Source organism: Camponotus floridanus, unplaced genomic scaffold (genome assembly GCF_003227725.1).
Source record: "Camponotus floridanus strain SB8 unplaced genomic scaffold, Cflo_v7.5 scaffold9, whole genome shotgun sequence".
Classification (NCBI taxonomy): Eukaryota; Metazoa; Arthropoda; class Insecta; order Hymenoptera; family Formicidae; genus Camponotus; species Camponotus floridanus.
Window position 1 is genome coordinate 582859 of NW_020229860.1, and position 13743 is coordinate 596601.

The 13743-nt window shown below is 37.6% G+C and overlaps 2 protein-coding genes across 5 annotated transcripts; both read right to left on the reverse strand.

The window, feature by feature from the left end:
• Positions 1-932: 932 nt before the first annotated feature.
• LOC105259309 lies at positions 933-8794 on the reverse strand. 3 transcript variants are annotated; one of them, XM_011271181.3, is made up of 10 exons: positions 8054-8794; positions 3940-7620; positions 3455-3864; positions 3144-3167; positions 2905-3042; positions 2709-2830; positions 2498-2622; positions 2123-2406; positions 1863-2045; positions 933-1782 (listed from the first exon to the last, which is right to left on the reverse strand). In XM_011271181.3, the coding sequence occupies exons 2-10, from the start codon at positions 7385-7387 to the stop codon at positions 1528-1530; spliced, it is 4989 nt and encodes a 1662-aa protein (XP_011269483.1). In that variant the 5' UTR covers positions 7388-7620; positions 8054-8794; the 3' UTR covers positions 933-1527. The 3 variants fall into 3 exon arrangements, with proteins under 3 accessions (XP_011269483.1, XP_011269482.1, XP_011269484.1); XM_011271180.3 differs by having other exon boundaries at positions 8026-8794; XM_011271182.3 differs by lacking the exon at positions 3144-3167 and having other exon boundaries at positions 8026-8794.
• A 563-nt stretch (positions 8795-9357) lies between these two features.
• LOC105259308 (general transcription factor IIH subunit 1) lies at positions 9358-13541 on the reverse strand. Of its 2 annotated transcripts, none has more exons than XM_011271178.3 (8): positions 13389-13541; positions 12570-12774; positions 12270-12471; positions 12005-12161; positions 11381-11920; positions 10958-11285; positions 10664-10839; positions 9358-10580 (listed from the first exon to the last, which is right to left on the reverse strand). In XM_011271178.3, exons 2-8 carry the CDS (start codon positions 12721-12723, stop codon positions 10458-10460), a joined length of 1680 nt encoding a protein of 559 aa, XP_011269480.1. In that variant the 5' UTR covers positions 12724-12774; positions 13389-13541; the 3' UTR covers positions 9358-10457. The 2 variants fall into 2 exon arrangements, with proteins under 2 accessions (XP_011269480.1, XP_019885562.1); XM_020030003.2 differs by having other exon boundaries at positions 13310-13393.
• Between the last annotated feature and the right edge of the window lie 202 nt (positions 13542-13743).

The following is a 13743-nucleotide window of genomic DNA, read 5'->3' on the forward strand; positions in this document are numbered from 1 at the left end:
CCTTAACATATAATACACAATACAAATGTATAAATATTCTTCTTTTATTCTAATTCAAACATAATTTGAATGAGTTTTGATTTTTGAGAATGTTCCATGTGTAAGTAAAAATATTCTTTCAATAAAAATATTTTGAATAATTTCCTAAAGCAAAGACTCAGTTTGCTTGTGTGTTTCTCGCTAATAAAAATTATTTCAATATATATTGAACATATATAAAGAAATTATTCCAATAGTGTATCTTAATCTTCGATAAGACTAATTATTCTAGTTATTTGTTACATTCATTTTTTTAAATTTTAAAATAATTTTGATATTAAAAACAGAGAATTATATATATATATATATATATATATATATATATATATATATATATACACATATATATATAATAAAATATTCCTTTGTATTGCTTTCAATTTTTGATAAACATTATTATTCCGAAAAAAATTAATGTGTAATAAATATAAAATATGAAATAAGATTAAAAAGAAAAAATTAACATTAGAATAACAACAATTTTTTCTTTTAAAAAGTGCTTTGCAATACAAAATGTTTAAAAATTCATTTATGTATACACAATGCTCTAATATGGAAGAATTTGCATACATACATTATATTGCATGGGAAGAGATGTGTGCTGAATAACAAATGTCGTGGGACATGCAAAATTTCATTTATATTAAATGTAAAAATTAAAAATTGGATTTATTATAAATTTGTTATAAAGTCTTGTTTTGAAATATATTAAACACAAACATAGATTTCTTTATCATTTTGCCTTGTCATTTTTATATTTTGTATAATTGTATGTATAATTATATGTATAATGTGTATAATTGTATGTATGCGCACATAAAACAAAATTTAGAGCAAATACAAATTGTTTGAAATTATTTAAAACAATATTTAATTATTGTAAATTACTCTGCTTAAAAGAACGTGCTTTAGATCTTTCTATAAAATATTCAAAAAAATAATATAGTGCTCTCTATATATTATATGAAAATTATAATTTTATAATTTGATAAAACATGATGCAAATATGATTCAGAACCGCGATGTTTAATATCACGTCATGTCTATAATATTTCAATATATTTCGGATTTCATCATATATCGAAGCTTATATAAGATCACGATACAAAGACTAAACTAGATGCCTATATTCACATGAAAGTTTTTGCTATTATTATGCTATCATTATGCTATAATGGCAAATTTCGAGCTAAAGCTAGACTTCTATATCAAACGTGAATATGTTACATATGTGTGAAATTTTTTCTTTCTTTTATCTGATATATATTTATATTCTACGACTTATCGCTATAACTACAATCTCTCGATTATATTCTTAATTTCTCACGATATATATCTTTATAAATAAGATTTTTTATTGTTATCATGCGAAACATACTTTTTATTGGTGTCGATATTGGCGATAAACGTTCATGCGTTATCAGAGACGTATCACTGAACTTGTAACAGTCTTGCATTTTGCATTAAACATAAACAATCATAATACCACTAAGATGGTTCACTGCTTATTTGCACATCGCTAGATACTGATTGGGGATTATTTTCGATATTCTGTATAGGCACCTGTGAATCAGAAGTATTAGCAGTCTCATTAGACGTAAGTACGGTAGGAGCAGTTATAATTGCTGTCTCCGTTTTATGATATTGTTTCAACGATGACGACAAAATTGCTTTTGGTTTTGCTTTAGTTTGTTGCTCCATGCTATCAATTTCAGCCCAAATGTTCCTCACTTCTTTAAACAGCTAGAAAAACAAATAAAAGTTTATTTTTGTTTAACAATAAATCATTACTAGTCGAAATAATAAATAAGAAATATACTTACTTGATTCAACCATGCTTCATCTGCTAATAATTCATTTAATATTATTGTAGTATCTTTGTGGGGATCAGCCACTTTTTTATCCGCCACTCTTCTCGCACATTCCAAAAACATTAAGTATTTTTGATGAGCGACTTTATTATACAAGGCTACCTTCTTTTGGCAAATGCGGCACAACAAAAAGTCCTAGAGACAGATATGAATGAATAATAATCGATACAGACTTTGTTATTAAATTTCATTTGTATTGTATATATTCGTACTTTTTCATGAGGTACTCTTGGATCTGGCGGCGAACCTTCCAAAGTAGTACCGTTGTATGGTTGTCCATAAAGCAGAATTCTTGCATAGATTCTAGTTTGCTGACAGCCAGCACAATGTTTTCCTTTATTTTCTGAAGGCGGTAAGTCTTTAAGCACGTTAACACACGGCCACGTCGATAATGCTGTCACGACATTTGGTTTCCATTTAGTCGTGGATAAAAGACGACGTTTTCTCTCTTCCGTTACTTCATCGACAGTTTTAACGTTAGACAGAAAATAATCATCTAGACAACAATAAAAAAAAAACATGTTATATATTTTGCATTGTAATATAATGCATATAAAAATATGAAAACGATTTAATTTTCGCCTTACCTTGTTCCTGAAATATTTCAGTAAGGAAATTGGAATCTAAAGCTTGCGAGATCAATGTTTGTATGTATACTTCAAAATTATCTTGATACCTCTCAGTATCTTTCATAGATTTATCGATACTCTCACTAATCAGAGACAAAAATAAATATTATATAATATTTATGAAACATCTCGAAAGATTTGAAATATTTTTTTTCATAAGTATATTTACCTGTCATCAACAATCATTTCATCTCTCAAAAATTCCACAATTGTTTCTATCTTGCCCTGTTGCCAGAATTTCACTGGCACTTGTTGATATATATGACGATTTTGTGAAACCCATGCAGAATACTGTAAAATTCATATTTTAAAATATTTAATTCATACTTGCAATATAATATATTTTATAATAATTATAAATTTACCGTAGATATGTTTCTGTACAAAGTTTTCCCATTAGATTTGAATGGCTCATATTTCTGGAGCAATGTTTTACCATCTATCCTCCAAAGAGGAGGATATTCTTCATCCAAATCTGTCTTAATCACAACAAATTCGCCAGACTGGAAAAAATAAGAAAAATTGTTATCTAGTAGAAAATATATACATATTTATTTTATAACGAAATAAATATTTTAATCAAAATAAAATTGAAGGGATTTACCGCATCTTCTGAGTTGCCTAAATGCTGCATGTAAAGTGTGAAATTAACAAGATTATTAATTTATTTATTTTTGCATGGTATAGCAAATATATCAATAATAACCTATTTGATCTTTTCTGTTTGGTTTAATTTTACATAAAATTGGAAAAATGCATATGAAAAGTTTTAGAAAAAGTACTTATAATAAAAAAAAATAAAAAATTACATTAAAGACAATATAAGAGAATAAAAGTAAATATAATTTTTAAAATTATGTATACTAGATTTGAAAAAAATTAAATTATGAATCAGAATTGAAGAGCATTAAATACCTTAAATGGTGAAATATCAATATCTTCGTCACTTGCTGCCGCTACTAGTTTCTCATCAATCTTACAAGAATGTTTTCCAGTATTGGAATTTTTTGAAGGCATTTCGTGTTTCTTTCTCGTTGATTTTTTCGAGACGATAGCATCCCCAGATGAATACCCATCTTCCTCTAAGATTTTTCTAATTTTTTTAGTAATGACGGGTCTCATCCGTTTTTTCCTCTTCTCCTCCTCGTCCCCGACCAATTTCACAGCAGGCGTCCACGCTGGATCAGAATCGGAATCAGCCTGTTCCTCGTCATTGTCAAAATAATCTATACCCTGTTGCCGATCCAAAAATTGTTTCACCGATGTCTTTTCCTTTGCCTTTCTTCTCGACGTCTCTCGTCTCGGAGGGAGTAATAAAGGATCCACTGTATAAAATATACATTTTTAAAGCTATGAAAAATATCAATTAAAAAAAAAAGAAAGATTTTGATATTTATTACCTTCTTCATTTTTCTTCGAAGATTTTTTTTCCGTTTCTGCTGCTGCTGCCGCCGCTGCCGCTGCTGCAGCAGCTTTTCTCTTTCTATCTGTAGGACCACCAGGCTTGATAGGCCGACCTTTTCTGCCTTTGCCTTCTGGTTTTGCAGCAACAACTTCAATATTACTAGCACTATTAGTCGCATTTTGCACTTTCTTTTCAGTTTTTTTAGGGGGAAATAGAAAGTCATCGTCGCTAGTAAATCCATCATCACTCGAATCAAAGTTTGCTTTTTTCCTTTCCTTCGGTAACGGAAAATATCTGGGATCATTAGCGTAGTCTATCACTGGTGTTTCCTTAACTGGTGTCTCCTTAACGAGTGGTTTCTCTTGAGGTTTAACAGTCTCGCCGTTGGTCGAAGCTTCCGCGGATTTACTCGGCTCAATTGGTATGTACGGCTTTGACCTATTCCATGTCGCTTTTCTACCACCGCGTATAGCAGGCGGCGGAGAAGGATCTCTTTCACCTTGTAAAAACTTTAAATAACTTGTCATAAAACCCGTATTAGGATCTCTGTTGGGCCGTTTGAAGTCTTTATTCATTTGACTCGTATTCTGCAGCAATTGCTGATCTTGTTGAAGAAAACCGAGTTCCTCTTCGATATTAGGAACGACTACCTTAGGCTGGTCGTCTCTGACCTCTTGATTGTAATTGGCATTTTGATTCGCGACGTTCTCAGCATTGAATCCTATCGACGTAATTTCAACCGAGGGCTGAAATTCGTGCGGGTGATGCGGATGATGACCCGCGGGAATATGAAAAGCTGGGAAATATGGAATAGGTGGTGGCGCGTGATGATGAGATACCATCAGTGACTGATGTTGATGAGCCGGAGTGTTTGCAAAGTTACTCGAGTGATGTAACGAAGACTGTGAACCGAAGGCGCCAGATGCAGCGGGAAACATCTTGGTGGGTGGAGGTGGTAGATTCCATCGTTCAAAATCGAAATAGCCATTCTGCTGTTGTTGATTCGCCGCGTTGTGATGCGCTGGTGGAGGTATCCTACCGAGGTATTCCGTCATCGTTGTGGTTCCCGTAAGCTCGTTCGACGCCGTATTGTGACTAACAGCCTTTTCCAAACTTTTTCTCTTTTTGTTAGCGTTGTCGGCCTTCCGTCTGTTTTCCTCAGCTTGCTTTTGTTGTTCTGTCGTGCTGGCCATAACGATCGTATGCTGCTGCACCTGACAAGGACCCTGTTGCAATGTTTGCAAGTTCTTCACGATACTCATTGGATCTCCCCTGCAACTGCTCAAGTCCTGCAGCGCCACCTGATTGGACTCGAAATATGGTTGCTGTCTGCTATCCGACATGTTCACCAGCCTTTGTACTTGTTGCTGTTGAACTGGCAAACTCTGCGCGTTTATATCTCCCGTGTTCGTGCCGGTATACACGGCAATAGAGAACTTTCTGTTGCCATTTGTCGTTTGACGGTTGTCGTTCTCCCAACAGACCTGTTGCTTCTGCGTCTGTGAAAAATCTTGCTGTTGTCCGTCGTATGTCGTTTTACTCTCTGCGTTATAAGCGGTTTTATTGTTCTCCGTACTGGTACCTAACGCTCGTGTAATCACTGAGGAATACGCGACTTGTCCTTGAGATGACGGCCTGGGAACGGTGACGTCCAGAGGTGACGGTGGAGTGACTTGTTGTTGTACTCCACCTTTGTATGGCTGTGCAGCATTGGTGCATTGATTACCATTGTTTTCACCATGTTGTTGCAACGGTGACGGTGATGACATGGTCGCCATCGGACTATTGTACATGGGATACGCGGGACTTGGCACGTGACCCAGGGGACTGGCCTGCGAATGAGCCTGTAGAGGACTCGGTCTTCGTGGAACGACAACGCTGCAATCGGGTCCGTTTTGCGTCGAAGTATTGGAGGAATAAGCAGAATCGGTCGAGGTCGCGGACTTGGATCTGCCTGGATGATGATATTCCGTATCACTCGTGCCTGATCCTGTTAAATAATGTCTGTAAGATGTGGTTTGTTGCTGTTGCTGATTCAAAACGTGAAATGTTTGCTGCTGCTGTTGAGGGTGCGACTGTAGATTGCTGTTAGACGGCGTCCTCTGACTGTTTGTAAGCTTGCCGCTCGAGTTGTTGCAGTTTGTGGAATTATTCGCAGCGTAGTTCAAACCGCGATTGTCCATAATGGAGAAGCTGATCGGTGATGATGATTGGTTATTATCGTGTTGCTCGTTTCTCCGATGTTCGACTCCATGGCTTCCCAATTCTGGATAAATCTTAGTTTGTGCTTTAGTTTGGATATTCTGTTGAGCAGTGGCAGTCGCAGCTTTGTTAGGCGGAGATGCAAAATTTCCATTGCGCGTTCCCTGCTTATCCTGCTGAACTGCTTGCGTAGAACTCGAACGCGCGGAGGTGCTGAGAAAAACTGTTGGCGCAGTCGATCTCGAGGGTGGTTGTGGTATTCTGTATTCCTTACCCGAAGCGTTACTTGGCGTCGACACAATACACGATTGCTGATGCTGCAAACCCGATGACTGCACCTTTCCATTTCCAGCAGCGGACTGACTTCCATTTCCCGCATTCGGATAATTGTTCGTTAAAGTGTCGGAACTAAAAGTTGTCGGTACTTGATGAAAGAACGTCTGTCTACCACTAATTTGCACGGGAATGGATTTTACGTTAACCGAGGTAGGCGATTGAGGTCTCACATTGACCGATTTCTTCGCGTCAGTCGGGCAACTGGCGACTTTAAAGTCCGCGCTGCACGCTGATGGACTAGTTAATTGAGATGCGTTGATATTGTTTATAGTCTGCATTGTACTAAAATGTGCGTTGAAGGTGTTTTCGTAGCCGCTAGTATTGCTAGATTTTGTGGAAGGCGGACCTGGAGATGACGAGACAACACTCTCGTGCGGCAAAATACCAAATGGGCTAGGAAGCTGCGTATTGTTTTGAGGTGTCCAAGCTAGAGTCGATGTCGTAGGCGATGTCGACGCTCCTTGTTGCTCGAAAAACGTAGTTTGATGTGCCGAACTATAATTTTCCCTCAACGTAGAGATATCAGATTCGCTCGTAGTGTTTTGTTTTGTCACCGATACCGCTTGCGCTTGAGCAAGAGCTTGTCTATGTTGAGTAACATAATGCGCTTGCTTATTAGAATGATGGAAGAGTGGCGAAAAGACTTCGTAACCCACAGGGGGTGGGGTTAAAAACCCCCCAGGGTTGAAAGGGGACGGTTGACCCGCCAGAGTTGCTGTTGTATGTGCCGCTTGTAAAAGTAATTGCGACGTCGTTGTTGATGGCACTGTCTGCGTAACAGCCGTTGCTAAATGATGAGGTACAAAATCACTAGTTGTAGTTGGTGTTGCCGTTTGAAACGTCCCAGTAGTGCCGCCTGCAGTGAGACGATTATACGATGTGTACCATGGACCAATGGGATCCATTACCCAAGCTTGGCACAATAGTGCCTCGCTTGGTGCACGTTTAGTAGATTCTTCCAATTTGCAGTGTAAAACATGCACTCCAAGATATTCATAACATAACTTTTTATCTCACAACTTTTATATATTTCTTTGCACTCTTATATATAGGAAATTATATTTAAAACATTTCCAATAAATTTCAGTCATAAACATTTCACCCAACAATCGGGATTAGCAGTGCCGCGGCTCTCCATCTGAAAGGAAAAAACAAGGTCGTGACATATTTGATTGTTTTATAATAAATCTTTAAATAAGTATTCATTGTATTCATTATTTAAAATATTAAAATTACTGACTAAATTAGTGACTTCAAAAAATTATGAGCGCAGCATTTGCAATTTGATAAACTGAATATTTTGTTTAGACATTAGCTGTTGCTCAAGACATTGAATACAATGAGACTAGTTAAAAGAAGTGTTATAGATTAACTTAAAAGAAAATATAGATAATTCCTCCTTATGACAGTCTCTTTTGTCTCTTATTAATTCTGTCAATAAGCACACATTATCATAATCACAATTTCCGAAGATACAATCTCGTCTGTTGATAAGAAAACCAATCGCGCTGTAAAACGATAAAAGTAAGTACCGTCGGCTTACATTTCGTATAGGATTCAAAACGACGTACACAACAATGGAAAAATGCGCACTCGGTAGCCGGCTGATTAGGCGTCTGGGAAACACTGCGAAATCGCGTGCTCGGACGCGAATGACGACGAATCGATCGGCGATGTTGACAGGATCCGGAATTGCTCGTCTCGATGACGTTTCTCGTGACACAGCCTTCACCTACGATCGGTGGCGGTGACAATCGATGCGAATGCTGCGCGTCCAACGATGACGGGACGGCGAGGAACGATCGTCGCATACTCGACACGGAGGCGGCCCCCGCGACACGACGACCACGGAGACGACGATGACGATGACAATGATGACAACGGCGACGCTATCCTCTTCGAGAGCGCGCAGCCATACGGTGAGGCAGCCAACGATCGGCCAACGAAACGATGCAACGCTCAACACCGGATCGTCAAACACGACGACGTCTCGGCGAAAAACACGGGAAATATGGCTACACAAGCTGCTACACGGCGAACGTGCGGTGCGACAGGCGATACCAGGCGGGCGGCACCAGCAGCAGCACCAGCAGCACCAGCAGCACCACCGGACGGCGAGTCGCGGCTCACATGATCCGAGCGTGTGCGTTGACGGTGACTGGGGCGCATTTCGGGCGCCGCTTAGCACGGCGTCGCGAAGTCGCGACGTCGCTCAAAGTCCACGTACGGGCTCATTTATATCACCTGGAATACCGACGGCAACCGACATTCATCGACACTCGCGTGCTCCGCGCACAATATCGCCCCGCACTGCTGCCCATTACTGACCACCATTTTGATCCCGGTCAACAATAGACCGTGCCATCTTCCGTCTGCTTCGGGTAAATCGCGTACGCCGACTTTCAAATGGATAAACCCGCGTTTTTTCAAATTTCTGTGAAATTTGATTTATCATTTAACGTAGCCTGTACGATTTTCCGAGGGATGAATGTTGCACGAAAAAATCGGCGTGTTGTATACATTACGTATTGTGAAATATTTCTTTGCGCAAAATACTCGTCTTTTAATCCGCGGAAACGAATGGCTTTCGTCGAATGAAAATACACGACAAGCGTATCAGCAACCTGTTGATTACTAAAATAAATTCGTATTTTTGCAAATATTTCGCCACCTCCCACATTTTATTTAAAACAGTGAGCGTCTTTATTTTAAATAAAAACATATACACATACAGGATAAAACAAATTATAAATCTAATATACGCAAGAGTGGAAGAGGCGAGATATAAAAAAAAGAAAAATTGAAATATTAGATATTAAAAATTCGTAATCACAATAATAACATTTATTTTATAATCATAATGTAAGAATATATTTATAATATTAATTAGCCTAGTAATAATTAAATAGCGTAACGCGCAAGTACAATCAATCATTACTCCATGATTGAAGAGATAGGTATCGCGTTCATATTTTTTTACAACTGCCAAATTATTGCTACAGTAGAGACCGAGTAGGCAGTTTATGAGAATCCGCGAATTGCCTTACCCAGTAGTGTAAAGAAAAAATAGGATTCAACAATTAAGACACTTAGTTGAGTATGTCGCAGATATCATACAAAGTATACCAATGCCACTGTCTGTAAAAATAAATGGTAGAATTTGCAAACTTTTTACAACGATCTTCGAGAGACGTGAGATTCAAATTTACATAGTAAATTTTCGCTATCGTTAAACTGCAATAATTATCTTGATCTTTGCTCGTCACAGAAAAAGATGCAAAGATCAAAGAATAAATAAAGACTTGTATAAGTTATTATTCTATAAATTTCAACGAAATAATCAAGAATGTAATCACGAAGATATTATCGAGGCGAAAAAATATATTAACAAGCTTGACTGTACAGTGGCGGTATCACAGTTATTTTGATATCGTACAATACTTCGCAGTCACCCGTCTCATTCGAATATTCTTAAATTAAAATTGTCGCATATCATAGACATTACATGATTATAACTACATCTTTCTCGCATAAAGATTTATAAACTCATTTTCTCTGAGCGTAATGATACATATTTTTAGAACATCCGTGCGCTTTTAAGTATGAACACGTTCTCTCAAAACATATGTGGTATATCCATTAGTAAATAAATAAGCTATAAACTACATATATTACGAAAATATACATAGTTGCGGATTGATATACCGTCGGTTGCGACTGAATTCGGATGATTATATTGCGAAGACAGTTCAAAAAACTATTTTATAAATATGTTTAAAAGTAATAGTAATAAATAAAGATAGTATGTGTGTGGCAACAGGACGCATGTGACCTGGCATAGCGCTTTGGTTTTTTCCTTTTTTTTATGTAAAATACATCGACATTAATATCTAATTACGGTAACATTACAAAATGCAATATGTGATCAATATTGCTCTGTTTACGTTGCTGTTTTTAAAAGATTTTAACGAACGGCTACCTCATTTGCATTTTCCGCTGTTGCCACATTGCAAACTTTCCATATGCAGCGGTTAGCAATTGATTGAGATGGCTCGTCAAATGTTGACTAACTGCAGAGAATTCTCTTTGCACACGATCCTAGAAATGAGATTTGTATGTGACATTGAGATTCATCTCGATAAAAATTGATAAGCATGAAATGGGTAATGTACAACACTTACCTCAAAGGGTTTTAGTTTAGCAGAATGAAATCTATGTAAAGATTCGTGCATTCTGATTGCTTTTTCCTCGAGTTGCGGTGTCGTCGGAGGAAAACTTCGCCAAAAGTGCCTCAACAACTCGCACGCACACACATATATATTACACAATTCTTTCTCCAAATCCTTTGGTATTAATTCTATATAATATGTATTTCAACAATTATGAATTTATATTTGTATATTGAAGAATACATAGAAGAAATAAATGACAATGTATTTTATATACTATATATTAAACATTAAAAATATACTCACGCCCGAGACTCTCTTCCCGGAAACCTTTCATTAAAGATCCGCCAGGTGTTAATTCACCTAAAGCCGATACTGCTGCAGCCGGACTAACTAAGGATGTCGCTGCCTGTCGCGGTAACGTGTTACCACACAGCCACCCAGAAGCTTCCTTCTTCAACTGGCTTAATGTAATGAGTAGTTCGTCTGAAGTTGGTTCTGTATTTCCATATCCTGGTATAGGTCCATGCAAATATCTATCTACATGTGACAGATTCAATGGTGTTCCCTTATTTGTATTTATGTCACAGCTCGTGTCGAGATCATCGTAAGTTATCTTTTCTTGTATTCTACGCTGTAAAGAGATATTTATAAACAAGTTAAATGAAATGTTTTCAATTTGTTTGAGCATCAATTATAATTATAAAGCTAAAAGAAATGTTACTGTACTTTTTTAGTCTTTGGTCCAGCGTCCAAGTCATTATTCGTAACTTTACTTGCAGATGGTGTAGATCCATTTAATTGCGGTTGATTAATTTGCGTCGTCGATTGTTTGGCAGTGCTGGCTTTCATAACCATTATACTATGTTGATTGAACCTCTTGATCATACTTTGATGAACGATATTTCCCGATGTTTTATCAGATTTATTACATCCGCCATAGTTTTCATCCAATGTTTGATCCTCAAAGGAAGTAATATCTACCAAAGGATCGTTTATCCCAGACTGAAGTTCCTTCTTAAGTTCTTGATCATCTATTTTGGCACATTCGGTAAAAAGATCCTTGGTCCCAGCATTGATACGATCTCTGTGAAAATAATGTGACTGAAAGAACTTTGTCCAGAAATCAGATTCTGACATTTTGTGAGGCACATTTTCCTGATGTTTCCTCTTAACGGCTGGGTAAGTCTTAAATATACATTCTATTATATCGATGGTTAAATTGTATTTTAATCCATTGCAGCCATCAGTTTGTGGTTTTATATCTGCCTAAAAAATGTAATCAGCCTTTTATTAGTAACTCTGATAATTTGTATATTAAATAAAAAATGTTAGAATAAAAGAAAATCTTACTAGAAAAGCACTATTAACACCTATATCTTGGCGTTGAATCTTTTTGGCTTGTGTATACTCAGCGGCATGTTGAGACCAAAATTCTTCGGATGATATAACTTGTGTGATAACTAGATCACGATACAATTGGAGCAATACAGGATGTTCTTGGAGGGTTCTAAAAAATTATTTTTAGTATTTAATAACTTAAAGTTATAATTATATTTAATATGTTCATGCTACCATTCTACTCAAATAAGAAATGAAGAAACTATACAAGTTTTACCTGTTTTTTTCTTCTAATTCCTTATTAACTTTTCTCTTAAATTTTGGTAATAATTGCTGCAGTAACTCTTTTACATCGTCGCGGTCTTTAATTTGTGCTTCTTGTCCATTTTTATTTACAAAATGAAACGTAGATGATGTACCATCATGTAACACCACCTGCAATTGTATCTTTGATTTTCCCTCTGGTGATATCTTTTGCGCTGCAGGAAAAAAAAAGAATCAAACATCTATTAGTCATAGAAATTTCTTAAAGGCAGCATTACTAATTCATTTTTTATATTATTTTTTAAAATCTTACATTTAATATCGGCATATTTATGGCTGACAGATACAGTATCCCTGTTATCGAGCATCCATGCTATTCGTTCGTTCATCACATATAAAGTACCATCCCCTTTTTTATAACGCACTTGACTCACTTGCATTAAAACATCTTCTGACGACGTAGTCATGATGAGGATACAAAGTATAATATAATTCTTCTAGAAATAATGGACACAATTCTGAAAAAAAAAAAGAAAAATTACATTAAACAGAATATGCATGGAGACGTTTCAAGAAAAAGAGAACTTGTGCTCTCTTTGTTTTCAAAAAATATAACATATATCTAGATTAGAAAAATGGCTATTTATCGCTCATGTACAGTTTAACCAAAAAATAAATAATTTCTCCTACGAGACGATATTTCGTCACAAAAGCGGCACGATTTTCGTGTCAAGAGCAAATGAGAAGATCCCCCCATAAATATCGCGTTATCAAGCAGAGAAGAACGAGACACCATGGACCTCGAATTGTTTGTCCTTGAATGTCGCGCGATAATTTTACGACGCACGTCGTCGTTCTCGATAAAATTGCTCTTTCGGCGAAAAATGCGACGAGGAAGCGGGATAATATATCGGGAGCAACGAGAGGGAACGACGTTGCTCGATGTCGTGGGGACGGTGCAACGTCGTGGCGCCAACACCGAGACGGTGGAGCGCGCCGTGGAGGCGATTGGTTGGCGATTGCCGTTTCCGTCCGTCAGGCTGTTAATTTCACCTCAAATCTCTCTCCGACGTGTTATCGCGCGTCTCCCGTTCGCGGCGAGCGAAATCCGCGGCGAAAAGCATGCGTTTACCGGTGTCGGGTCGCCAAAAGCCGCGGAGCAGTGTGGAGGCCTGTCGGGCGGCACGGCCATGTGCAGAAACACACATCGGTGGACGCATCGCGAGCACGGCTACGGACGGACCGTCGGTACGGACAACACCATCGACCTGCGGCGACTGACGGCACTATGTTGTTCAAGCGACAGCGTCGTTGTCGCTTCCTGTGCGGGCCGTTCGCCCTTATTTCGCCTACCGTCTCGCATCCGTCCCGCCTTCGATCTTCACCCGCTCACGCTCGGGAATCAGTTGTTTCGCGCATTTACGAATAAAAGCGGCTACGCGTCCCCGCGCTACAAATTATTTTCAATTTCCCGAGTCGCGGCATTG

Coding starts and splice junctions, on each gene's coding strand:
- LOC105259309 (XM_011271181.3), bottom strand. CDS start 7,387: ATGGATCCCATTGGTCCATGGTACACATCGTATAATCGTCTCACTGCA. Junction 2,407..2,497: donor TGAAATATTTCAGGAACAAG/GTAAGGCGAAAA, acceptor ATTGTTGTCTAG/ATGATTATTTTCTGTCTAAC. Junction 1,783..1,862: donor ATGAAGCATGGTTGAATCAA/GTAAGTATATTT, acceptor TTGTTTTTCTAG/CTGTTTAAAGAAGTGAGGAA.
- LOC105259308 (XM_011271178.3), bottom strand. CDS start 12,723: ATGACTACGTCGTCAGAAGATGTTTTAATGCAAGTGAGTCAAGTGCGT. Junction 11,921..12,004: donor GTGTTAATAGTGCTTTTCTA/GTAAGATTTTCT, acceptor TACATTTTTTAG/GCAGATATAAAACCACAAAC. Junction 10,581..10,663: donor CTAAACTAAAACCCTTTGAG/GTAAGTGTTGTA, acceptor TCTCATTTCTAG/GATCGTGTGCAAAGAGAATT.